This window comes from Rhododendron vialii, chromosome 13a (genome assembly GCF_030253575.1).
Source record: "Rhododendron vialii isolate Sample 1 chromosome 13a, ASM3025357v1".
NCBI lineage: Eukaryota > Viridiplantae > Streptophyta > Magnoliopsida > Ericales > Ericaceae > Rhododendron > Rhododendron vialii.
Genome location: NC_080569.1, coordinates 14,627,501 through 14,651,833, shown reverse-complemented (window position 1 = coordinate 14,651,833; position 24,333 = coordinate 14,627,501). Strand labels below are relative to the sequence as shown.

The 24,333-nt window shown below is 39.7% G+C and overlaps 1 protein-coding gene across 1 annotated transcript; it reads right to left on the bottom strand.

Moving 5' to 3' along the window:
- Positions 1-300: 300 nt before the first annotated feature.
- On the bottom strand, positions 301-22,248 carry LOC131313261 (DNA damage-binding protein 1). The gene is made up of 19 exons (XM_058341473.1): positions 21,933-22,248; positions 21,132-21,180; positions 20,538-20,597; positions 20,359-20,450; positions 17,407-17,458; positions 17,230-17,292; positions 17,022-17,071; positions 14,972-15,047; positions 14,372-14,581; positions 14,135-14,241; positions 13,886-13,994; positions 11,823-12,023; positions 11,516-11,731; positions 9,654-9,764; positions 5,777-6,052; positions 5,114-5,388; positions 3,516-3,867; positions 2,446-2,730; positions 301-1,167 (listed from the first exon to the last, which is right to left on the bottom strand). Exons 1-19 carry the CDS (start codon positions 22,034-22,036, stop codon positions 586-588), a joined length of 3,270 nt encoding a protein of 1,089 aa, XP_058197456.1. The 5' UTR covers positions 22,037-22,248; the 3' UTR covers positions 301-585.
- Positions 22,249-24,333: the final 2,085 nt, after the last annotated feature.

Genomic DNA, 24,333 nt, shown 5'->3' with positions numbered 1-24,333 from the left:
TTCAATGGCGGGAAAATGCCTCAACTGGATAAAGAGTTACTCCTCAGAAAGAAAAAACTGGATAAAGCATGTCGCCATGTTTGTGAATTGGCACTGTGCCTTCAATCAACCATGCATGCGCCTTTGGGCTGTGTATGGAACATGAATGTGTTGATAGGAAACTCAAACAAAAATGAGTTCTGGGGATTGTCAACGAGATGCATGTCCTGAGAGTGACAGTGGCAATGGAAGTTTCGACTGGCAGTATTTTTTTTATCATCAACAAACCATAGCACAAAGTAGATAGAATGCAAATCACAATGATCATGCAAATAATTCCTGAAATTGAACCGCTTGCACTGATGAAATCAATGCTTTTGGGTGTTCACTTCCATAAATATTCCTTGAAACGAAACTCCCAGCTTGTTATACAAGCACGTGTACACTAAACCATAAACAATTCATCTTATGTTTTACAACACTACACATTGCATAGCAATGCCTGCTCCCAATCTGAGAACTAGAGAGGCCAAAACAAAAAGGCAAAAAAGTGAAGAGATACAGATTTAAAACAAATAAAATAAGAAAGGAACCAATGTCGTCTTACTAGTGCAACCTTGTCAACTCTTCCACTCTCTTCATAAGCTCCTCCACCGGAACATTCATTGCCTTGGAAATCTCCTCGGTGCGGGCCCGCCCAAGATCAAGGAATGATTCGATGAGATCTCCATCCAAGAAATTCTTGGCATCCGATGTTTTCTTCTCATTGTAAAACGACCTCCACTGCTCGTGACTCAACCCTCCCACGCCCTTTATCACTTTCCTCAAGTTGGACTGTAACTTCTCAAAGAATTGGTACTGATCATGAGGCAGAGAGGCAATGACGCCAATTACCCCATTAACTGTCCCAAATATTACAGTTGGGATCTGGCCCACGTCGGAATCTGGAAGGCGCATGACGAGAGATCCGTGTCTGAAGCGGTTGACAAATTCTCCAAGGTGGTACTCGCCCACCACCTCGAGGCGGCCCCGCTCCTCATCGGTGGCCCCCTCGCTGTTCTTTCTGACGGTGAAGAGGTTGAAGTTGTTCTCGCCGCCAAGGTAAATGTCATCATCGAGAATTTCAACCGCTGACATCCAATTCGCGTTGTAATCTCGCGCTCTTTCCTCGATAGCACCCTCCTCGTGCTGAACACACCACCATACCAAAGAGTATTAGAAGGAACCTTAACGCAGTGTTTAACGGGAAAGAAGGGAACAATTAGGAGAGAGAAATCATAGAGAGTTGACCATGCTGAGCATATATTTTTCTTTCTTTCTTTTCTCCTTTCTGTAGGCTAAGCAAAGAATTGTCCTTTAACTTGTGGGCACATCTAAATCATCCAGTGGACATGATATAAAAATTACCCAGTGGACAAGAAATACACACTCAGGAGAGCTCATTGGATTGCCAGATTCCAAAGAAGCAATCAAATCTCATTAGTAGAAAATTTTAGTATTGCAAATTCTAGAGTCAACGCCATTAAGAGCATCTCCAACCCAATTCTCATTTTGGAGAACCAAAATAGTACTCCCTCCGTCCCAAAAAGCTAGACACTTGCACTATTTCAACCCTAGGAAAAAATTGCCTATCGATAATAGTTTTTACAAGCAATATGGATCTTGTTTGATAGATTCTGATTAGATCAATTAAAAAAAGTTTTGAAAATCTCATAAAACATTCTGAATTGAAAAATATGCGCAATTTAAAAATGACACGCAATTCCGAAAGTGTCTTAACATTATGGGACGGAGGGAGTATTTTAAACCAAAAAGTGATTTTAAGGAATACAACTATTGACATGAACTCCAATCATCATTCTTCATTTCTTCATCATTTCTCTCCAAACCTCAACTTTTCCTCCAAACTTTAACATATAAAAGTTTTTTTTAATTTGTTAACGATGTTATGATTGATCTCATGTATTGTAAATCTTTTTCTAATTATACTATTTTTTTGATAAATAAATTATAATATTAACATATTATTGCATTCTAAAGTTGAAAATGAAACGAAGAAGGATCTTCATTTGGAAGGATGGTTCTTCATATTTGGAGAATATAAAAAGGTCCTTCAAATTGAAGAACAAAAATGAAGTTGGAGTAGTGAAATTCTTCAAAACGAAGAAAGCATGGTTGGAGATGCCCTAGAGTGTTTGGTTTGGTTAGGGATTTCCCTTTGGAAAATTTATTTTCCGTAAAATATTCTAGACTCGAAGACTTTTCTATACTCTTAAACAGTTCACACAATCCTCTAGGAACGTGAGAGTCCAGTCAGAGAAGTTTGAGACCCAGAATCAACTTCCCATTTCCCCTCGAGTTTCTTGCCATCCAAACCAGACAAGTTACTACGAGGAGATTCATGCAGTTAACCACAAAGGTATAACTAGATATGTGCGCTATTTTGACAGGGTTTGGTCATCATACCTTATAGATTAACAAGGAGATAGATTTCATTAGATCACCAACGACAATGAAATCTCCACGAGTTTGAACATAAAGGGCAAGTATGTGTCCATGATGTCCGCATTCCGATTGCAATTCTCGGGTGCCATCGTCCCGGAGCATCCACTTGTACAACTGAATCTTTTGATTGATAGCAGCGAGCAGCTTTCCATTAAAGGCATTAAGAGAATAGACAGCCCCTTTAGTTTCCTTCTCTGCAATAAGCACTAACTTCTGATCTTCAACTGCGAATACAATTATCCGACCCTATCATAGAAAGAGAATAAAAACAAAGGTGAACACCAAAATTTAAGTTTCATAACGAGCAAAACAAATTCCCATAGGGCAAAAGTAAAATTGAATAACGTTAAGAAACCTTTAGAAGCACAGCCCCATCTCATTCAAAACAACTGGCTGAGAATGGTGTCCATGGCTGTTCAGCCTGCCATATCGTGTACAGACTACAGTGCAAAACCTCAATGTGCTTCTTTCAACTAATTAATTGAGCAGGCTACACTTAGTCTCCTAAATTCTAAAAGTAGTTTTCCCATTCCACTTTAAGAATAATAATTGTTTTTGTAAAAAGGAAACAATCTCAGGTGAAACAGTAGGTACCAAAAAGAATAAAGACTAACAATCCTATTTCAAGGAGGATGACATTTCTGACAAGTAACTCGTTGAATTTGTGTCAATAGTTATGATTATAAAGAAGACTGCTTCACCCGTAAATAGTTTATCTTTCCCAATTGCAAATAGAGTTTGTTTTTGGATCAAAGATCTATCGAAAGTGAAATTGTTATAAGCAAAACATAGTTATCTGCCAGGGGATCCTTTCCAGTTGTTCCGCCACATTCTAACAGAACACAAAAAATCAACTCAACGCATTACCGAAATGGTTTTTGGAAAGTTAGCCCTCAAAAGTTTCTGACTTAGCACCACTCCCAGATGTGAGATAAAAAGATTTTGCCCTAAACTTGGGCTAGTTCAAAACCTTATGAGATTTGAAGCAAAATTTGGGTAAGCGAATTACCGTAGAGGGCATGAAATATTACCTTGGATGGCTCGTTCTCCTCAGGCATAACATAAGCTGTCCCCACACAGTAATACACATTACCATCATCAGAAAAGGAGCAACTAAGTATGGAGCAGGCATACTCGTATTGGTCAAGTGCGTAAGTTGAGATGAACTCAAAGGTCTGGTCATCTAGCAAACGAATAAAGTGCATGTCAGCCTCTTCCGTACTTGATTGGTTATACTTCAAACTACATATTGCAAAGGTCCTAGTCTGCTCTTGATGGCAAATACGGCGTGCATGCTCCCCAAGGGGGATGGAGCGGATATGAAGTTTCTGGATATCATCAATGGTGCCAATTGTCAGCTCTCCTTCTTTTGCAATTGCAAGACTGTGGAAAGGAAAATGGCCACCCATTAGAAGATTTCTCTCTTCTTTTTTTTACAACAAATATATTAGATACCACGCATTAAGGGAATGCCGCCCATATACAAACAAGGGGATTACAAAAAAGCCACAAATCAAACCAATCTACGAACTGGTCAAGGGAAGCATTACATTCCCCTTTGTCCAAACTGTACAAGCTACTAATAAAAAAAATCTTGATCCTAAATAAAGGATTATCCATCCCTTCAAAACATCTCAAGTTCCTCTCACACCATATTATCCACATCAAACAAAGAGAGATCATGGCCCAAACACGCTTCCTTCTTTTTCCCACTCAAGCCATGCGATTAAGAGCTTCATGACATTCCTCGAAATGGCCCACTTCAACCCAAACCAAGAAAACACCAAAGTCCAAAGCTCCCACACCACCGGACAATAAATGAGAAGAGAATGGGAGAAAAAAACTAAAAAAAATAACGTGTCTCTCTATCTCTCTCAACTACCATAACAGTATAGAAGCAAATAGCACAGGTAAAGATTGAGACACTATCCCCAGCAGTTGGGGAAGAAGGGAGACTAATGAAATATAGATAGCATCTCAAGAGCATCTCCAATGTGCTCACAAACATTACTAGTGAGAGTTGCTAAAGTATTTAGAAAGTGAGTGTCCTTTTTGTACTCTCCAATATGCTCTCTACATGACCTCCTACGTAGTTAATTTTTGTAGGAGTGACTACATGGCTCCTAAATCTAGCAATCTACTTAGGAGCCAAGAGATAGGGACAGATACGGAGACTGGAAGGGAGAGTGGATGACCACTTCACTTTATGGATTTCTATACGTTTTTAACACAACATATTAGCTATTCCATTTGAGCACAGGATTCACTCCTACATTAGCAAATCTTTAGCACCTAAAATTGGGTCCCACTTACGTGTCCACCTTATGACTCTTTTAGGAGCCATTTTTAGGGAGTGCACTGGAGATGCTCTAAGAGAAAGGAAGGTTGCTTCATTTTCCGATCAAATGTTCGCACTAGCTAGTCAAACGACAGGCAAAAAAAGTTATTTCGATATTCATATACTCTATTTTTCCTTTTCCTTTCCCTTCGGAAATCCAAAGATCCAAATATGGTGTAACTCATTTCCTTTCCTCTACAAGTAGAAATCAATGCAAAAGAAAATAATCAATGTTTCAAGTGCTCAATACATAATTCGCTTCAAGTAAAACAAGAGAAAGGCACTGGTTACCTGTCTGGGAAAGCAGCCGAATTGAAAGGGCACATGTGACTGACTTCTTTCAGATTTACGTTGCTGTAAAGTAACTTCTTGTTACTGCTGTAAATGACAGTAGGCCTATCTGATGCAGCGAAGACGTGTGTGGTATTCTTTGACGAGAAAGTGCGGAGTGTTATAGGCTGGGTACCAAGGGACACCTTTTTCCTATCTGTTAACTCCCCAGTGCTCATGTTCAATAGAAAGTTTAAGAGATGACCATCCCCTAGCGCACATAGCAAATAAGATATCTGAAAGGAACAAGAACCCAAATAATTGATACAAAAGAGGCATGTGAACTATCAAAAGCTACTTTACTAAAGGCAACAATATCTGGTGAAAATGGCACAGATTCAGTCCCAGAGCAATCTTGGCCTACTTTTTCACGCTGAAGGGCATGGTTAATACACCATTTCCATGGTTCAAACTATGGCCATGAGGATCAAAGACCCAAAAGCAGTGATCCTATGAGAAAGACCAATTCCAGGATATGTGCCTTATCATAATTTGCAGCTGGTAGAGAATACAGAATCTATAGTAAAAAGTCTTGCATTCCCTACTGCTAACAAACTACATGCAGAGTGAGATTATTAGAAAACACGAGACTGAGAAGTCTGAAAACTTTAATCGCGGACATACCCCTTCAAATGAACATAAAAGAACAGAGCGAGGAATTATCTCCCCTCCCAAATTCTCCTTTGTAACGCGGTTCAGGTCAGGAATAGAAAATATGATAACACTTATATCGGTCCACATTCCAACAGCAGCTAGCTGACTATAGTTCGGATTTTCACCGATGGGATTCATATCAAGGCATGAGACCTCATACTCCAGTTGTGCGTGTTTCACTTCTGTCACTGTCCCATCACCAATTTCTAGGTAAACTAAATGGCCACCACCAGTAGCCAATAAAACCTGTCAGAGTAGTGTAATTAAGGGTCAATCAGTTATCTTGTAACAACTTCAGCATAGAGAATTGAGAGAAACCATAGAAGATATCATGAATACATTAACAATACGCAGAAAATGACTCATTGCAGAGAGAAATATATCAGACTCGTGCTCTTGGAAGGATTTAACATGTTCCCAAGCCCTGCAAATCTGATATCTCTTGGCTTCCAACCAGCAAGCTTTATATCTAACGCAGATCTAAAGTAGATAAATGTAGTTTGGCCAATTATCATGAATTCTTTCTCAATTTTATTTCCAGGAAGGTACATAACCTAAGACGTCAGAACAGGCTTTCAAAAGAAGATGCACCTCTCCGGTTAGATACAAACAAAAAGAGAACAATTTTCCATCATGTTTTTTTTTAATCGGCAAAAGAAAATTTTATTAATCTCCGCAAAATTACAAATATTAAAAGGACAAGGGTAAATGGAAATTAGAGTTACTGAATCTCCAAAGCTACCTGAGACCCAAACGTTGATCCGAGACCAAACAACACCCAAAAAAACAAAACCCCCATGCCTAAAACACCACCCAACCGGAAAGAAGCATCCGAACCACCGCCGGAACCCCGGGAACCAGCCCCTGTTTCTGCCCCAACGTGACACTGATGCTCCTCCATGATCGCCAAGGTGCCGCCACCGGAACCCGGGGAACAAGCCCCTGTTGCTACCCCAGATTTGCACAAGCTCCATCCACTCCCGATATGCTGCCATCAGAACCATAATGCCACCCTACACCGCCACTGAATCGAAACCTCTCCTCCATGAAAACACCCCTGCCTCCGAAATAGCTGCCACCAAAACCACAGAACCTTTGCTCCAATCACCTCCATCATCCACCTGCAAATCCACCAAGAACCTTGCAGCCAACCCTCCCATGAAACCCCCCAAAACCGAAGCCACCACCAGCACTGACATCCAGAGAAACCTGCAAAACAAAACCCTAAACCTAGGCTAAAACACCACCAACCCAATCCGCCATCAAACACCCCCTCCTCAAACAAACACACAGCAACCCAAACAAACCGCCAACCACCATCTCCGACCAGCAGTCCACCCACAAGCACCAACCTCCACCACCTGCAGCCACCAAGGCCGATCTGAGCCAAAACCCAGAGCGGCGATGCACGCTCGCCCCCAAACCACCAAATCGAAACAGAGCCGAACCACAAGGCGGAAATAGTCGCCAGAGAAGAGGGTCACCACGGCAGAAACAAGAGATCACCAACAAGCCGTTAGGCACACCTGATAACGCCCAAGAGCTGAGATCAGTGGGGGATCTCGCAGCCCCACCTCCCGCCGCCGCCGCCGCACTCTGGGTTTTGGAACCTGGAGGACAAAACAGCGGCGGGAAAAGAGATCACACCTGGCAAGGAAGAAGGAGAGAAGACCAAAAGGAGAGGCAGGAGATTAGCAAGGAAGAGGGAGAAAAAGAAAGGCAGGGATTGGAGGAAGAAGAGGCGCCTGGGGGGAGGAGGGAAGCGGCACCTCCCCCCCAGGCCAGAAACCCTAGTCGAAGGGGGCAGAGGTGGTTCGAATTTAGAGAGAGAAGGTCCCAATTTTAAATCATGTTAAAATAGAAGGCTGGCTATGAAGTAAATACTTGAAGACAGAACAAATTCCACACCATAATAGGGGGAAAAGAGAAACACAGCTTCTCTTCTGGAGCGGAAGATGTAATATCCAAGACAAAGTTGGGCCCAAGGTGAAGAACAGATGGGGAGCAGTGGTGGCAGATTATCTAATGATGGATAGGGAGGCTGTGTGGTGTGATATTACGAATCGGATGGAGGTACAAGATTGGGTGTCAGAGGAACTGCTAGCCCTTTTGGGAAAACTATATGAGATGAGGGACTTGAGCGTGGGGGAGGATTATTTGTGGTTGAAACCAACAACAAATGTGTCTTTTTGGGTGACATCTTTTTTATCAAGTTTCGGCTGAATAACCAGAGACTTCCCTGGAGAGCCATTTGAGGCACTATTGCTCCAACCAAGGTTTCTTCCTTTGTTTGGTATGCGGCTAAGGATAAGATCATCACTATACAGCTGATCAAAAAAAAAGAAGATCTTCACTATACATAATCTTACATGGCATAGGAGGTTATTAAGAATCGGTGTTGCATGTTCTTGAGAGATGGAGAATTAACAGCGCATTTGCTTATTCATTGTCTGATTGCCAAGGATCTTTGGGCTGCGATCTTGTTTGGTGGGGCATGTTGAGTTTTTCATGTGACGGCGGTGGGGCTAGAGTGGGAAGAAGTGGTTGATGTGGCTTATTTCGAGAGAGGAATCAGAGATACTTTGAGGGGATGAGAGGCTATTGCTTAAACTTAAAAGTCTTTTCCTTTCCAGTTTGTTTAGTTGAGTTGAGGGAGTGCAACCCAACCCTTGATCAATTCCTTGACATGTTACATATTTTTACCATATGGAGGCATGTATAGTTCATTTATCAATTGATCTCTTTCTGGTATAATCAGCCTTTTGGCCTTTTTGTTCCTCACTTTCATTTTGTACGTGGTTGGCGTTCCCTTGACGCTATTCAATAAATTTATTACATGAAAATTTATCATAAATGAGCAACTGCACAAGACACACACACACACACACACACACACACGTGTATATATAAGACCAAATTGCCTTCTTTTCAGGTTCGTAAAACTATTGTTTTGGGAATAAAGTAAGAAAAAATCCACATAACTATATAATACATGTACATATACATATATATTATACTCAAAAGAAGATCCGAAATTGCCTTATTTCAAGTTGCCTTACTTCAAGTTCATATGATGATTTGAAAATAAGACCAAATTGTGAGTGGATTGTATCCGTTTAAAAGAATCAGACCAAATTGCAATCTAATTCCACAATCTTGTATTTTGTGAAGGAGGGATGAGGAGCACATGGATCACTTAATTTTTGTCCATTGGCTTTGGCAATGTTGCAAAAACTGGTTCAGTTGAAGAAGATTTGTCCGTTTGCTTTGTTTACTTTCACACCAATTTGTCAATTAAAAGGTGTTGCCATTTTGGTCATAATAGATGGCAACAATGCTGTGTGATTGTATAATTTTCCTATCTTTTGGGTGATTTGGTTGGAGAAAATTGCAAAGATTCTAGGATAAATTTTAAGGGTTGGATCTTTACGGCAAAGAGTTTGTTGTACATCCTCTTTTCAGTCTGAATCCAAGGGAATCCAATGTATTTAATTTCCAGAGATTGCAGCAACACTGGATATATAATCTGGTTCTTTTGCTTTTATGTTTCTTCTGTGGGCTTCTTGTTCTCCAATTTTCTATCTCATCTTTTTTTTTCTTTCTACAATGAAATTTCTTTGCTGCTGATTCTAAAAAAAATATTGAACAGTCAAGAGACCATGAAACATAGGATGCACAAGAATGGTTATTTTGTGGTGTCCATCTCACTAAGGATGAAAAATAGATGAATCCGGCACTCAGATATGTATACCCCACACTACTACTCAACATGAAGCACAAGATACCGACATCAATCAGATAAATACATCCACAAAGCCATACATGAAGAGAGAAGACATAGATGAACCTGGGTGGCATTGGCAGTAGCAACATTGATCGAAAAGCCTGATGGAGCAAGCCATTCATGTCGCAGCTCTCTAGAGATAGAACTGACCAGTCTTACAGAGCTTGAAGTAACCTGTCATGGTGATTCATCAGAAACAGCACAGGGATTGCAACAGTCATCCCATAGAAATCCCTTTTTTTTAAAATATTTCTAGTAATGTTTTATTTGATTATGAATAATATTTAACTCTGATTTTAACAAAAAGATAACTCTATCTGGATTCTCCACATAAATCTATTGCATAGGTACATTGTTGGACCCATTCTCTAACAGCTCAAGCTTTTGGGACAATTAACTTAGCATGGTATAAACATTGTTGGGCTCATTTCCTAACAACTTGAGCTTTTGAAACAGTTGGTAACTTAACAAAATCATGCAGTGTAACTCTGCCTATCAGCCAGGCCTAGGCATAACCGACAGTAATAACATATCAAGAAACGGAGATAGAGTTGGAAAACAAGAAAGCAAGACACAATACTCTAACTATACATGTGCATGTACACATACAGAGGTAATTACATGTATATTCAACTCTATACTTGCTTCAACTTATGCTTCAACTTATGCTCATGTACACAAACATCCATGTAAATGGACTATTGCAAATGTACACGAATATAGTAGGTCAACAGGTACCCTTAATAATCTGCCATATAATCATCAGGGGTAGTAATCAAGTGAAATTCCCATCAACTAACAAAGTGGCCACAACAACCAGTCCTGCTGCTATAGTCAGAAGCCATGTGAAGTGTAAAAATATTTTGGGAGCATGTCCGACTTCTCTAGTTAACTGACAAATTCACTATGCAGTTAGTTCCAACCACAAATCTTAGTACAAAGGTGCTGATGATATCCACATCATGCAGAGGGTAGAAGTCATAAGCTTTCGACCAACAAAGAGAGACTAAGAATTAGCTTTGAAATTTTTGGGTTTCATAACATCATAATCATCATCCTCATACATCCCCCGAGCAGAACTCAAGTGTGGGGGGCATAAATAAATGAATGCATATATAAAAAAATACACATATTCATACAGATGGGTGAAGAATTGAAGAACCACCGAGGTTGAATGACGGGAAGGAAATAAAATTATTGCAACTAACATCGATAAAACATTAACATATTTAAACAGTGAGAATCCATTTGGTATGTCCTCCGATCTGTCAGCAAAAAACTGAGCTAAAAGGAACTAGTTTAAGGAAACACTAGAACCTTGCTTTTAGTGTATCTATTTTTGTTTTACAATCAGAGTTTACAAAAATGAACTAAAACAGTGTTTTCAACCTATTTCAACGCTTTCCAAAATAAATATTTTTCAGAAGTGTTTCCTGGAAGCTAAACAAAACAAAATTCATATGCCCTGTGCTATTTACATACTGGTTACCATATATAAGAGCTTACAACTTAGAAATTAGGTCATTAAGAAAATATTATTTTATATAGTAGCCTAATTGATGTTAACTACGAACCCAATTTATTAGATATATTTCCTTTTGTTATGAACAAGTTATCACGCATGAAATCTCAAAATAAAGTAAGAACAAAGCATAAGAGCCTTACCATTAAAAACATTGCCAAAAGGCTGTATAATTTTATGTAGCCTTTAGATTAGCCAACTTCAGGTCTGAGACAGCAAACTACATTGCTTTCATTTCTGATAAACTAGAAAAACTAGAAATTGGTGAATTTACACACCATCATTCCATGACACCAATGTTACCAATTCTCTAAGTAAGATTAGTTGAGAGAATCAATTTCAGAAATTAAAGAATGGTGGATTAAGCATAATAAGAAGGCAGCACAATAAGCAGAAAAGAAACCTGTAAAAGTTGATTGTGCACAGCATCATGACAGAACAAAGTCTGGACTTGGGAACAAAAACCCTCTATCTCGGTTTCCTCCAACTCATCCTCAAGATTCATCGCCAAAATCCGTGTTTCACTAATAAAACTGACAACCAAGAAGGTGTCATATGGATCATCAGTAGCTGCTCTTAGTGACCACATACCTTTGATGCCTTGAAGTTCTACCGATGCCTACAAGATGGGCTTAATGCATGAGTTTAATGTAGACAGTAAAAAGTTCAACACAAAAGCAAGACAAAGAAATTCTTGAAAAAATGCATACCTGTTCATTGATTCCAATTCCATTTCGAACTATCCGCAGAGACCCATCTTTGTAGGCTCCAGAGCAAGTTACGACCTGACCTTGACCTTGCCTCTCCAGGTCAACCACACAAAAGTCAACAATTGGCCCCAAATTGACATAGCTTTCTAAAACTTCCACATAGGACCCTTTTGCATCTGGATGGAGATTTAGCTTTATGAGCTGTAGCGGCATAAGAAAGACGAGTCAGAATTGCAACATATCTGAAAATCAAATGCAACTGAACATAATTTCATGAATAACCATAAGAGCTACAGTCTTCAGGTTAATTGTTTCACTGCTCATATGTAGAAGAGAATAAATTCTATCCACCGCTGGTGTAAAACCACAGTTTTCCACCACCGCTCATTATGGGCCCCACTGAGTGTCTATTGTTGCCGTTCATATTTTAAGACCCATAGTATGGTATTGCCATGCAAAAAATCAGCTTGATCAGAAGTCGATAGATATATCAAATTTTGAATTTTGGTTTATAAAATGGACGATCTGATTTCTGTCAATAATAAAAAAGATAAACTGTCCATTTTACAAAGCAAGATTCAATTTTTGATCCTCCTATCGATGTCCGATCAAGTTTATTTTTTGCATGGATACACTACCATGTGGAGTCTACAAGATGAACGATTCAGATCAACAATAAACACACGATAGGACCAAAAAAGGTGGTGGTGGAAAAGTGAGGTTTTCCACCGCCGGAGGAAAGAATTTAATCTCTATGTAGAATCCATGTAATTTACCACCAGATGCATTTTACAAGATACATTAGACAAAATATCCCTGAAATATATTTCAAATTTACATTGAAAAATTGCAGATAAACTCATAGGACATGAACTGAAAACGCTTTGATATATGATCTTTGAAATTGCAGTTAACTGTCACAAACACACCATTCTGTCCATATTGCACATATTATACTACATTCTGAAATGACAAAGATTCTAAAATAAAGTAATAACCACAACTATCTGGCGAATTACTCGTAGTTCAAAAGAAAAAATTTAGTGGTATTATTTATTCTCAAGGATGAATATGGAACAATAAAAGTACATGCTAATTGTATAACAGTTTTCCCATCAAAAGAAAAATATCAATTGCTGCACACAGCCCTCTAGGCCACTCACAATCTGAGCAGTAACAGAGCCGCTCGAGACTTGGCTCGTTATGAGCTCGTTCAAGCTCAACTCGACATTTAAACAAACAAGCTCAAGCCAAGTTTCCCAGCTCGTTTAAGAAACAAGCCAAGCCTAAGCTAGACAAAGCTTGGCTAAAGTCAGCTCGCGAGCCGCATATATATATATATGTATGTATGTATATTTATTTATTTATTTATTTATTTATTTATACATACATACATATATATATATATATATATATATATATGCATATGTATATTATAAAAACAATTTTTTTATTTCTAACTTCCAACACTGGGAGTATTGGTGTTAAAAATTTGGTAAGGCAGAAGCCAGAAGCTTTTGTTCGCCTGCCACAAACGAAATAGCCAAGAAGATCCTTTATAGAGAATTGGATTCCCCTTGAACTCTTCCATTTCCGACGTGGGACAAAACCTTTTTTTCCCAAACAAAAAGAACACCAGCAAAAGGCATTAGCCTCCTCCTTTCTTTAGTCCCACATCGGATGCACACACTCACCACCAAGGCAGATTTCCTTTACAACAAAGAGAGCCCACTAGAGCACCCATCACACGCAACATGTGCGTGCAGCTGGCTATCGTCTGCCGAGCTAGAGTGAGCCAAGCTCGAGCCGTTCAATAAATTTTCGAGTCAAGCTCGAGCTCAGTTTTTGCAGCTCGATTTGAGCTCGAGCCGTCCCTAAATTTGGCGAGCCGAGCCTGAACACACCAAAGCTCGGCTCCGCTCGTTTGCAGTCCTACTGATCATATGCCCAGTTCATGTCAAAATCAAGTCCGAAGTCTGCACAACATGAATATTCTCCCACTAAGAGGTTTTAGCACATATTCAAAGTTGGGCTTCAATTTTGGATGGTTGTCTTTTAAATACCTGTGAATCTCCATAGCTTGAGCCGACATATACAACAGCATTATCAAGATATGATATGGTAGATGCAATAGAAGTTTCTCCCAAGAGCTCAATTTTTAGTCCAGTAACTCTGAAAATAATACGGCATTAAAATCTTCATAAGAATCCCGCAACCAAACTTGGTCACATTACATCCCAAAAGAAGAAAGTAAACTGAAGGTCAAGTGTAGTGACGCAATTATTAGAAGGAGATAAGAAGAAATCACTCACTTTTCTTTCTCATGGGTTATTACTAAAAGGTGAAGAAGCCCTGCATGGTCACCAAGCAAGTATCTAGAACCATCAGCATCAACCCTTCCATATGCTCTTGTGATCGACTACAAGCGCACATCCAAAATTTATCAGTGAAAGTTGCACCTTGCAAGTCCTTGGAAACATTTTTCGTTCTCTTTAGGGCGGGGTGGGTGAAAAAGAATGCAATAGAGCATAAATCAGCAAGTGACTTACAGGTCGAATTGGGATTGCTTTAAATGCAGAGGCACTGCAGTATACAATTGTTTCTTCTCCAATAATTAGAACACCACACAAAGGCGGGGGTACTGGAATTAGCAAGTCTGCTCCATTATCAAGATTATTCTGAGACCATGGACCCTCGACAAAATCTTTATCCTTCAGAGCAACCTCATATGTTTTGACATGACGAGCGTCCTTGTTATCCTGCAAACAAGAAAATCAAGGAATGCAAACGCTAGAGTTTCACAAGGACCTCTGACGCAAAACATACATAATGTCCATTCACCAGATAATCATGTAATTCATGTGATATATGTAGCCTCCGGGCACATGATTTGATTAAAATGCCAAGACATGTTAGAAAAAAAGATCTGCCATCTCTTGGTAAATTCTACATGGCTCTAACAAGTGGGTCAATTTGTTGGAGCAATCTAAACAATGGCCCAGGGGAACGAAAGGCCATCTTGTTAGTACTCAACAGTCAAAGTTAGTAGGTTAGCAAAAGGCCATCTCATTAGTACTCAACAGTAAAAGCTAGTAGGTTATCTGCAAAACAATACTTGAACAATATAAGATATACAGTAAGATGGAAACCTGGTAGAGAACAACAATAGTAGGTCGTGGGCAACCATAGAGAAATTTGATATCCAAAACCTGTAGCTCCTCAAGTCTGAAATAGGAGAGCATTCAAAATGCAATTTTCAGTGCAGAACTTAAACAGTCAAACAAGGGCAAGAACATAATAACAAAAGAGCTGCAAGCAGGAAGACTAAAAGAACCAAATTCGATTGCAGTTATCAGAATCCTTTCAATTTGTGGAACAGTGACATGGGGTAGACCAGTCCTCATAGTTCATACAACTGTTTGGATAAGAAAAACGAAAAATCTGATGCGACAGAAAACAAACAGTTAAGAAGAAAGGACAACTAGGTAATCAATCAGAAACAAGAGTTCAACCGTATCCACTACTAGTTCGAAGGCCAATGCCAATTGATAAGAGTACCCCATGATGAGATGAAAATCATGACAACCAAAGAAACCCAGGAAGCATTAAATTCATTTCCTTCAAAGTTACAAATCCTCGGAATTCTAAAATGTCCAACAAATTCACAGGGGACAAATCCTCCCCAAGATTCAAAATCATTACCTTTACGGGTATTGATTTCCAGAAACCAAGTAGGTGTAGGAAACATTCAGATAGCAAAATAATGAAATCTGACAAAATATCGAACGGAGATAAGAAGGTATCAGATGAGGCATGTCAGGTGACACCCTCCACCTTGGTTAAATATACCCTTTATGACGAATAGATATTTTGACCAATGCTTGGGTCAAGAAATTCAGCAAAAAATGGTTCCAAAGATACGCGGTTCCATGTTCTGGCTAGATCCATACCCTACAATTTATCAGGATACAACTTGCCAGCTATCCGTATCATGTTGTGTTTGTTTCCTGAGTGTTGGCTAATAATTGGATCCTTACACCCAAACATATCCCAGTCATACAACTGGAGCCTCAATATCCCAACTGAGCATCTTAACCTCACGAATAACGTCAAAAAGTAATCGACAATAGAACTTCATTTTTGGTGATAAAAGAAATATCAAATGAGGATCAAGGAGGTGTCATCCAAGTAAAAAAGACTCCTAAGCAAAACTTCAGAAAAAAATGCAGAAGAACCAAAATACAAAAAACTCAATCTAATAACAAGTGTAAGGAGTCTAAAAGTCAACAAAAGCACCAAGACTCAGTTCTACCTTTCCTGCCACCCAACCATGTTAAAATAGGGAAACAAAATCTCAACAACAACTCGTTTCCCACAATGCCAGCCTTGTTTATGACAGATCATTGTCATAACTATAGGGAAAAAAGGTACATGGAAGTTTGTCACAGGCTGCAACTGAGATTCCTCACATTAATCATAACAGTCCTTTGCCCAAGTTTCTCGGTTCTTTCACTACTAAATATCACCATACTCAACTATGAAACTCCTACCACAAGAGAACCACAAAATGCCACAAATTGATTCACATTCTACACACGCTAGAGCAACGGATTCAGGCGTAAGTTTAAAATAGGATGAGCAACAAAGATTTCCTTGCAACCACTAGACATGCTACACACCCGTTACAAGTTTTTGAATTCCCTGAATTTTAGCAAATGGTGTACACTGACCTGATAAATACGAAAATTTCTTGGCTAGGAGACTTGGAAAATTAAGTTTGAAGATGAGATGATAAGAAAACCGAAATTCAAGGACTGGAGCCCAATATTTTATGTATTTTGCTTCCATAAAGTCATTCAAAAAAGGCTCACACAAGGTGGGGAACTTCCTAAATCCTGCAAGTGCTTTGAAACTCCACTTGAAGGGATTTACAAGCAGAACAAGAGCAGGATGCAAGTTTCACCAATTACAAACCAGACATTCTGGGACCTTTTTAAACCCCACCTATAACAATTTGGGAACAAAATGCACATAAGAGCTATAATCTCAACAAATATACATAAACGGGTGTACTTCATCTCCAGCCACTCAATCCATCACTGAAAGATGTTTTCTTATGCATGAGCTTTATACATGAGTGAAAGAAAAATTAATGTATCAACGTAGGGATTCCGCAAAGATAGACCTAAGAGAGGATACCTGATGTTGAATGCTTCCTTAAGCTGCCCTTTATTATCAAATGGAATAACCTAACACAAATACACAGATTCTTTGTGGTAATTCAATAACCTTACAGAATTATGAAATGCAGAAAATCATAGGCCCCCTTCCCAGCTCATAAACTCAGCAACCAATAGAAAGAGAATAAACTATTAAACAACAACTAGAATTGTAAAAGAGCGCGTACCTTAAATAATCCATCATACAGATGTAGACCAATTAGTCTGCAATCAGGATCAATTATGCCAATCTGGGAGGGAAAAGAACCACCTTGGGTGAACTAAAGTTCCAATTTTGCGGCTACTCCAAATACACAGATTATCAAGATCTCAATCAAACATGTGACGAGCCAGTAAATTTTTACCTGACCATTATCCGTAGGACGACCTATGCGATCTGACACATCCCCCATTGCTCTGCATGAGGAAGTGCAAAAGATCAAGACCCACACAAAAATCTTTCATATGCAATGATTGTCAAAATGTTGCAATCAGGGACAAAAATGGAACAGTTCATTTTCCATGACCTTCCTCAAGTCAGTCACCTAGACCTTTAGCAGTATCTTTGTCATCTTGTTCAATTTCATTGTCATCTCCTTTAAGAAATTTCTTCCATATTTAAGTTAAGGAACTGACTAGCTGTTTTTGATTTGTAATTTTGTTTTTCTCTTTCTATTGGTTGAATACTGAATAGCTCTGTATGTGATTTTGTAATTTGGATTTTTTTTTTTATCTTTCTATTGTTTTTCTCTATAAATATTGTATTACTTCCTCTTATTGTTACAACATTTTTCTTCTTGCTGAGAAAAGCACAAGGACAGTGTTTTCTGTGTAAAGATAGATAGAAATTAAGATTGCAAAATGCTGCAAGAATTTTCAGAACACTAGTTGGAAAGAGATGGTAAAACACTACTAGTAAAATCAACCATGATCAGATCGATTCGTTGTTTTTGTCGTCATTGTCTTATTAAATGCTACTAATCATTCTGTTGATTTTTCACGTTTGCAGGGCATGCAAGTGTTTAACCTCCTCGTCTGGCTGTCCAGAGACCAGAACTCTGGTATATAAGGAGCAGAAACCTTTCAGTATTAAAGTCCACCTTGTCCCCATTGAAAAACATCTGCAGCTGTAACCTAGACTTACCAGTCTCACTGGACTCAACAAAGGATGCGAACGAAAACTTCTTGTCTCTTTTTCTTTTTGTAGTGGGCCAATAAGGTGGTTTGGCCAAGGCAGGTCACTTGGCATACAGGCTGAGCTCATGTCTTCATCCCCCCGGTTCTAACCAAAGAACAGGCTGAACCGTGAGGTTCGGCACACGGGATTCGGTCATGGCAGTGCTTGGACAATCAAATCCCAACTGCCAAACCACAACTATGTTGACATCCCGTCAGGTTCGGACATTGTGGTTCAGGCCACTCACTAGTGCCAGCTTGCCCATGTGCACCTAACCGCCTTGCTCCATACGTCACGTCTAACGTAAGCCGAAGCGGTAACCGTATGAGCTAGGCACGAGCACACACGAATGATAGATCTATCATGCACATGAGCAATAAATGTCTTACCCGATACATCAGTTGTGACATCAGCCGAAGCGGTTACCAAGCGTGCTAGTAAGCGCTTACTTCAGGAGCAAGTCTTGGAGCCCTATAAAGGGAAGAAGATCAACCCAAAGGGATACACCATTCTTTCAAACCCTTAACGCTCTGTACTTTCCTCTCCACTTATTTAACCATCGAAGTGCCTTGCCAGTGGACTCCAACCGGTTAATGCACTAACGGTGGGTGTCACCTGTGCAGGTTAGGACGACGAAGCTAGGCTCACCCATTCCCTGAACTAGAGGCTCAGGCGAGGTCCAGATTAGAATCACAACCCCACACTTGCTTGACTAGGACAGGGCTAATCTTTACCAAAACGTCCAATAAACTCGTTAAGGCGAGTTTTTATCTTCTTCGTGATCTTCAACAGTCCAATCTTACCAAACAGTCCAATAGATTCATTTTGGAAGAGAGTCCTTGTTTTAGATCAAGAAGTTACTAAGAATTATGCTTTCAAGCCTTACCAGTGACTATATATATATCTTCTTCCCTAAGTGACTCATAAGAAGGGTAAATGGCACCAATGAAAGGATTCCAATGAGAAGGCCTAAGGAGGCAAATTGGCCCAAAATTAAAGTTCCCCAGTGCCTAATTATGTGGCAAGTGAACACTTATCTCTAATTGCTCATTGTACTTTGGCAAAGATTTTACAACGGAAAGTATTTTATCAGCATTTTTTTGGCAAAGACTTGACAATGGAAAGTATTTCATCAGCATTAGTGAGAAGTCTCTCAGCCACTCCCAGCGATCCACAATTTCATTTAAAGACTTAGGTGGTGGAGAGTGGAGATATCGGTCATCTTGTGCTATGTTGTTTGAGATAGGATTGAGAAACCAAAAACCTCAAGCCACTAGCAAATACCATTTCGACACACTTTCACCTTCACACGCAACAAAACAAAGAAGTGACAATTGCTTTACAACTCATCAAGCAGACCACCAGTGGCATGTGCTCCGTCCACACATTGAATCACAACCAAACAAACTCAGAAGACCAATAACACATGGACATGGTTTGTGCTCTGGTAATGACTTAGCCTTCATGAGAATGTATTCTTGACACCCCAAGGGAGCAAAGTATCCAAGTCTGGAACATTCAACGGTCTCAGGCATACTTCACAATAACATCCCAGGATGCTTATTAATCTAGGTCAAGAGGGAGGCCTACATATCACGAACTACTTGGCAAGCACCTTGGGTGTCTGGCGGTCTTGCGAGTTGGATACAAGAGCTAAAGGCTTTGCCGCAATGCTTAGGTGAATCAAGGTGCCGTAGAGCAGTCCACCAAAGAAAGAACTCTCACCAAATCCCTCTCGAAACTTTCAGAAGACTTTATTGGTCCCAACCCAATGCCCCAAATAGTACATAATAGGAAAACCCTGCAAATAATTTCGTAAAGGATAATATTTTGTTATATCAAACTGGCAAATCGCTTAGCCCTATTTTAAATAAACGTCAAGCTAACTTTCAGTTTATTACCCAAAAAATTGAACTTCTAGATTTTATAATAAACAAAACTTCGATTCTAGTTCCAAAAAAAAACTTAGATCTAGTTCCAACCATCTGTTTGATTCAATGAGGCTAATAAACAAAATGCTTGGCCTATCTGGGGCAGATATGGAAGGAACAAGAATAATGGATAGCTAGTATTGAAACAATCAAGGAAGCTTAAATGCTTAATATCCAAATGAAAACGAAAAAATATTCCAACGTTTAACCTTGTGATAACCTCAGCAGCGTCAGGATCCCACTGAAGAACACAGAATTTATATCTTTCTGTTGCAATGAACAGGAGATCTTGTGCTTCACCCTGATAGTAAGTACCACAAATTAAAGAGAACTTAAGTAATCTAAAAGTTTCTAATGTTGTACTGAAAATTTCAACTAATATACTCACATGAGGGCGAAAAAGTTCAAGCGTCGCAATTCTACCATATATTGGCACATCCAACATAGGCTGCACAAGAACAAACTTAGTTTGAGAGAGTTCTAACAGCTAGTAAAAACTTCGACGAGTTACGACAAAAACATTTAACAGGTTTTAGGTAGATACTAACATACAACCCGCATAAGATTTGTGCCATCGGTATAAAGTAAGATTGGATAACACTAGAACATGCAAAGTACATGAGGAATAAAAAAGAGAAAACGTACTTGAGCGCTGGCCTTAACACCATATGCAATGGGGAAAACTAAACAAGCACAAAAGAATACCTTTGAGCATCCTCTATGACACCTCAGCACTGATTATTCTATGTGAATGTTGACACTTATGTAAGTAGCTAGCCCCATTTTGGGGGTTTTGTGTTGGGTTGGGGATGCTTGTATTAGGAATATTTTTAGATGCACAGGTTGCTTAATTAGCAGACATAAGACTTGCCTGGGTATTTCTGGTTCTTAAAACACAGATATCTGCAAAGTTTCCAACCCAAGGTTGAGGATTGTAAAATTGAAACCTATATATCCAGTGAGGGAAGAAAATTTATAGTACCTGCAAACCCTGAGGACTAAGCAGATGAATCTCAATACGAGTGCATTTCCTGAGAGCAACACAAATTTTGTGAGGACAATATTTACGGATCAAAAATAATTAACGCAAAGTTATGACTTGAAAATGAGATAATAGTATTGTTACCAAAAAAACCAAGGAGACACTAGCAAAACCCTTGCAAACTAATCCCACTTGCAAGAACAGAACCAGTGTCTTGCTTTCTTTATGCAACTTGCACAAACCACATGCAGCTTAACTCCTACTTTTCTGACTCCAAATGTTTAGTTTTTTAATCTCATGAGGTCTGCTTTTAGTCTGAAAGCAAAACCATCTAATATTTCCGGCTTCACTTAACACTTAACAACATCAAGTAAACAAGATGAATCGCGACAAGACTGGAAAGATTCCTTTAGAGCAACTCCAACCCTTACTCAAATCTCCACGCTAAAATTTGACTACAAAAAAAAAACTACTTTAAAAACTCACCGAATAGACTCCATGTAGAATTTAATTTGACCACTGAGACTTACGAATATAAAACTGTGATATACATCAACGCTTGTACTCGAACTTTATTATCCAATTCGAGTTTACGAGTGCTTCATATCAAATGAAGCTAATACTCAACCTTCTACTCAATTTCCAGTGTGTAAAACCTAATACAGAGCCGTCTCAAAATAGGAAAAAACTTGTATCAAATAAAATCTACGCTCGATAAACAATGCCTGCATATGTCTATGTCGTAAAACTGCATAGAGCGTAGGAGAGAGAGAGAGAGAGAGAGAGAGAGAGAGAGATTACGCGACGATGAGATTGAGTTCCTGAGGGCTGGTGAAATTGCCGACGCACGAGTGGGTGACGTTGGTCGGCTTGTGAGCCGTCACGACGTAGTTCCATATACTCATTTCTCTCTCTTCTCTCTCTGTCGAAATGGAGCCCTAACCCTACTCCTCTCACTCGCTCTCTCTCTCTCTCTCTCTCTCTCTCGAAGTTTCTCTCCCTGTAAATATGTGTGAGGACTGTGATGATTAAACCCTCGAGCTTTGGGAACCTGACGGTGTAGAATCGGCAGCTATTTTTAACTGCTGCTTTCTCTTTCAGTCCTCACAGCTTGCGGGGGATAAAAGTGCCAGAAAAGAACAACACCGGGTTACCCCGCACCGCACCGCACCGACTCGTTTCCCAGATTTTGTCCCATAAGAGCGTCTCCAGCATTTACCCATATTTTTCCTCAAATTTGAATCAAATTTCGGGTAAAAATCTATTTTGAATAGACACATCTCCAACCATTAAATTCAAATTTTACACATCTCCCTTTTTCTCTCTCTCTAACTAGCCGTTGAAGAAATGGGTCAAGGCAAAAGTTGTCTCAGATTTGGGCAAAAAAATGGGTAAAATCCAAAATGGAGAAGGGTTTGGGTCAAAGATTGAAGAGAGATTTTTGTGATTTTTACCCCATTTTTAAATTTTAGTCTTAAAATGGTTCAAGGTTGGAGATGCTCTAAAACTACTCTCTAAAATGCGTTTATGTCGTCCTAAATTTTGAAACCAACCTATATCTTACCCCTCAATTATTGAGAAAGTCGCAATCAAGTCCTCTATAAGTTTGCTCTGATCTGTATGTACCGTGCCAATGATCAAAATGGTACCATAAGAGCATCTCCAGCCTTTACCCATATTTTTTCTCAAATTTGAGTCAAATTTTGGATAAAAACCCATTTTGGGTAGACACATCTCCAACCATCAAATCCAAATTTTACACATCTCCCTCTTTCTCTCTCTCTAACTAGCCATTGGAGAAATGAGTCAAGGCAAAAGTTGTCTCAGATTTGGGCAAAAAAATGGGTGAAATCCAAAATGGGGAAGGGTTTGAGTCAAAGATTGGAGATAAATTTTTGTAATTTTTGCCTCATTTTTAAATTTGAGTCTTAAAATGGGTCAAGACTGGAGATGCTCTAACCATTGCAGTATTCAGAACATGACCATTGCAGTATTCAGAACTCTGTGACAAATATTCTCTTCTCATCTCTCTCTCTCTAGACTCCCCTTTCTCTCAGAAAAGATAAGCGGCTAGGGTTTCCTTTTCGGGGGTGGGGGCAGTCCCACCTCCTTCTCCAGCCCCCCCTCCTTTTCTCCTCTACCCTCATTCTCCTCCCCGTTTATCCGTCCGGTCCTGTCCAGTCCAATTGGTGGGTGCAAGTTGTTAGATGAGCTCCGGCGTGGGTGGGCTTCAGCGACGGCGGCGAAGGCAGTTGGCGTTGATGGCCTTGCTCCAAGCCGCCTCCCCTCTTGTCTTGTCTAGATCAGGTCGCTGCCATGATACAATAACAGAGGTTAGGAGGTAGAGTTTTCTTTGTTTTTAGGCCATTTTTGTGCCTTTCTTCTCCGGCGAGGTCTTCCTCAGTCTGGATTTTGTCCCGGTCTGGGCCCCCCAGATCCGGTGGGTGTTGGTAGTGGGTAATAATTTGTGTGTGTGTTGCTGCTGCTGGTTCTCGTTCTCGTTCTCGGTAGTGGTGTTGAGATGCGGTCCACTGTCGTCGTCTAACGTCTGGTTCTGGCTACTTCTGGTGCTACGGTCGTTGATCGGGTTTTGGTGGTGGTCTCCGTACGGACTGGTTTTACCAGATTCCGGCTTTTGGTGCTTCCTTGGAGGTCTGGCTTGTTGTGGGTTGTCTAGTCATCTACCGCGCCCGGAGTTTCGAAGTGCCAGCAGAAACTCGCATTGGAGCATCCCTTTGCAGCTGTGAAGGATCCGTCCCTTACACTGTGAATACCAACATTAGCCATTTAAAGGACCGATCTAATGGTTTGAGCTCTGGGTTGCTCGTCTACTGATTCTTCTCGGATGGACCCTACGCCGCATCGTGCTGGTCTGCTTTTACAGTAATGTGTCTTTGAGCTCGTATGTCTTTCTGTGGTTTTGCTCGTTTCCTAGTATTCAATAAATTTAGCTCTTACCGACTGTTATAAATTAATTTTCACATAAGTGCCGTTAGGTTTCTTGAAATGAAATTTGTTGCTGATAAAAAAAATATAAAAAAAAAACTCTGTGACCAACAAGAAAAAGAAATGAAAACATTTTTGTGCTGAAAGCCTGAAAGCAAAAGAACAAAATCGTTTTACGAAATAGTATGATTTAGGAAATCGATTTCTACGTTTTCTTAATTGATATGTAAATTCTCTTCTTTTTTTGTCTTTTAGC

What these genes read in the sequence shown, in the direction of transcription:
- LOC131313261 (XM_058341473.1), bottom strand. Translation starts at nt 22,036, where the DNA reads ATGAGTATATGGAACTACGTCGTGACGGCTCACAAGCCGACCAACGTC. An exon ending in GAACTCAATCTCATCGTCGC is followed by an intron (nt 21,181 to 21,932) that starts GTAATCTCTCTC and finishes TGTTGCTCTCAG; the next exon opens with GAAATGCACTCGTATTGAGA. An exon ending in TCGGCTGCTTTCCCAGACAG is followed by an intron (nt 3,868 to 5,113) that starts GTAACCAGTGCC and finishes TCCTTTCCACAG; the next exon opens with TCTTGCAATTGCAAAAGAAG.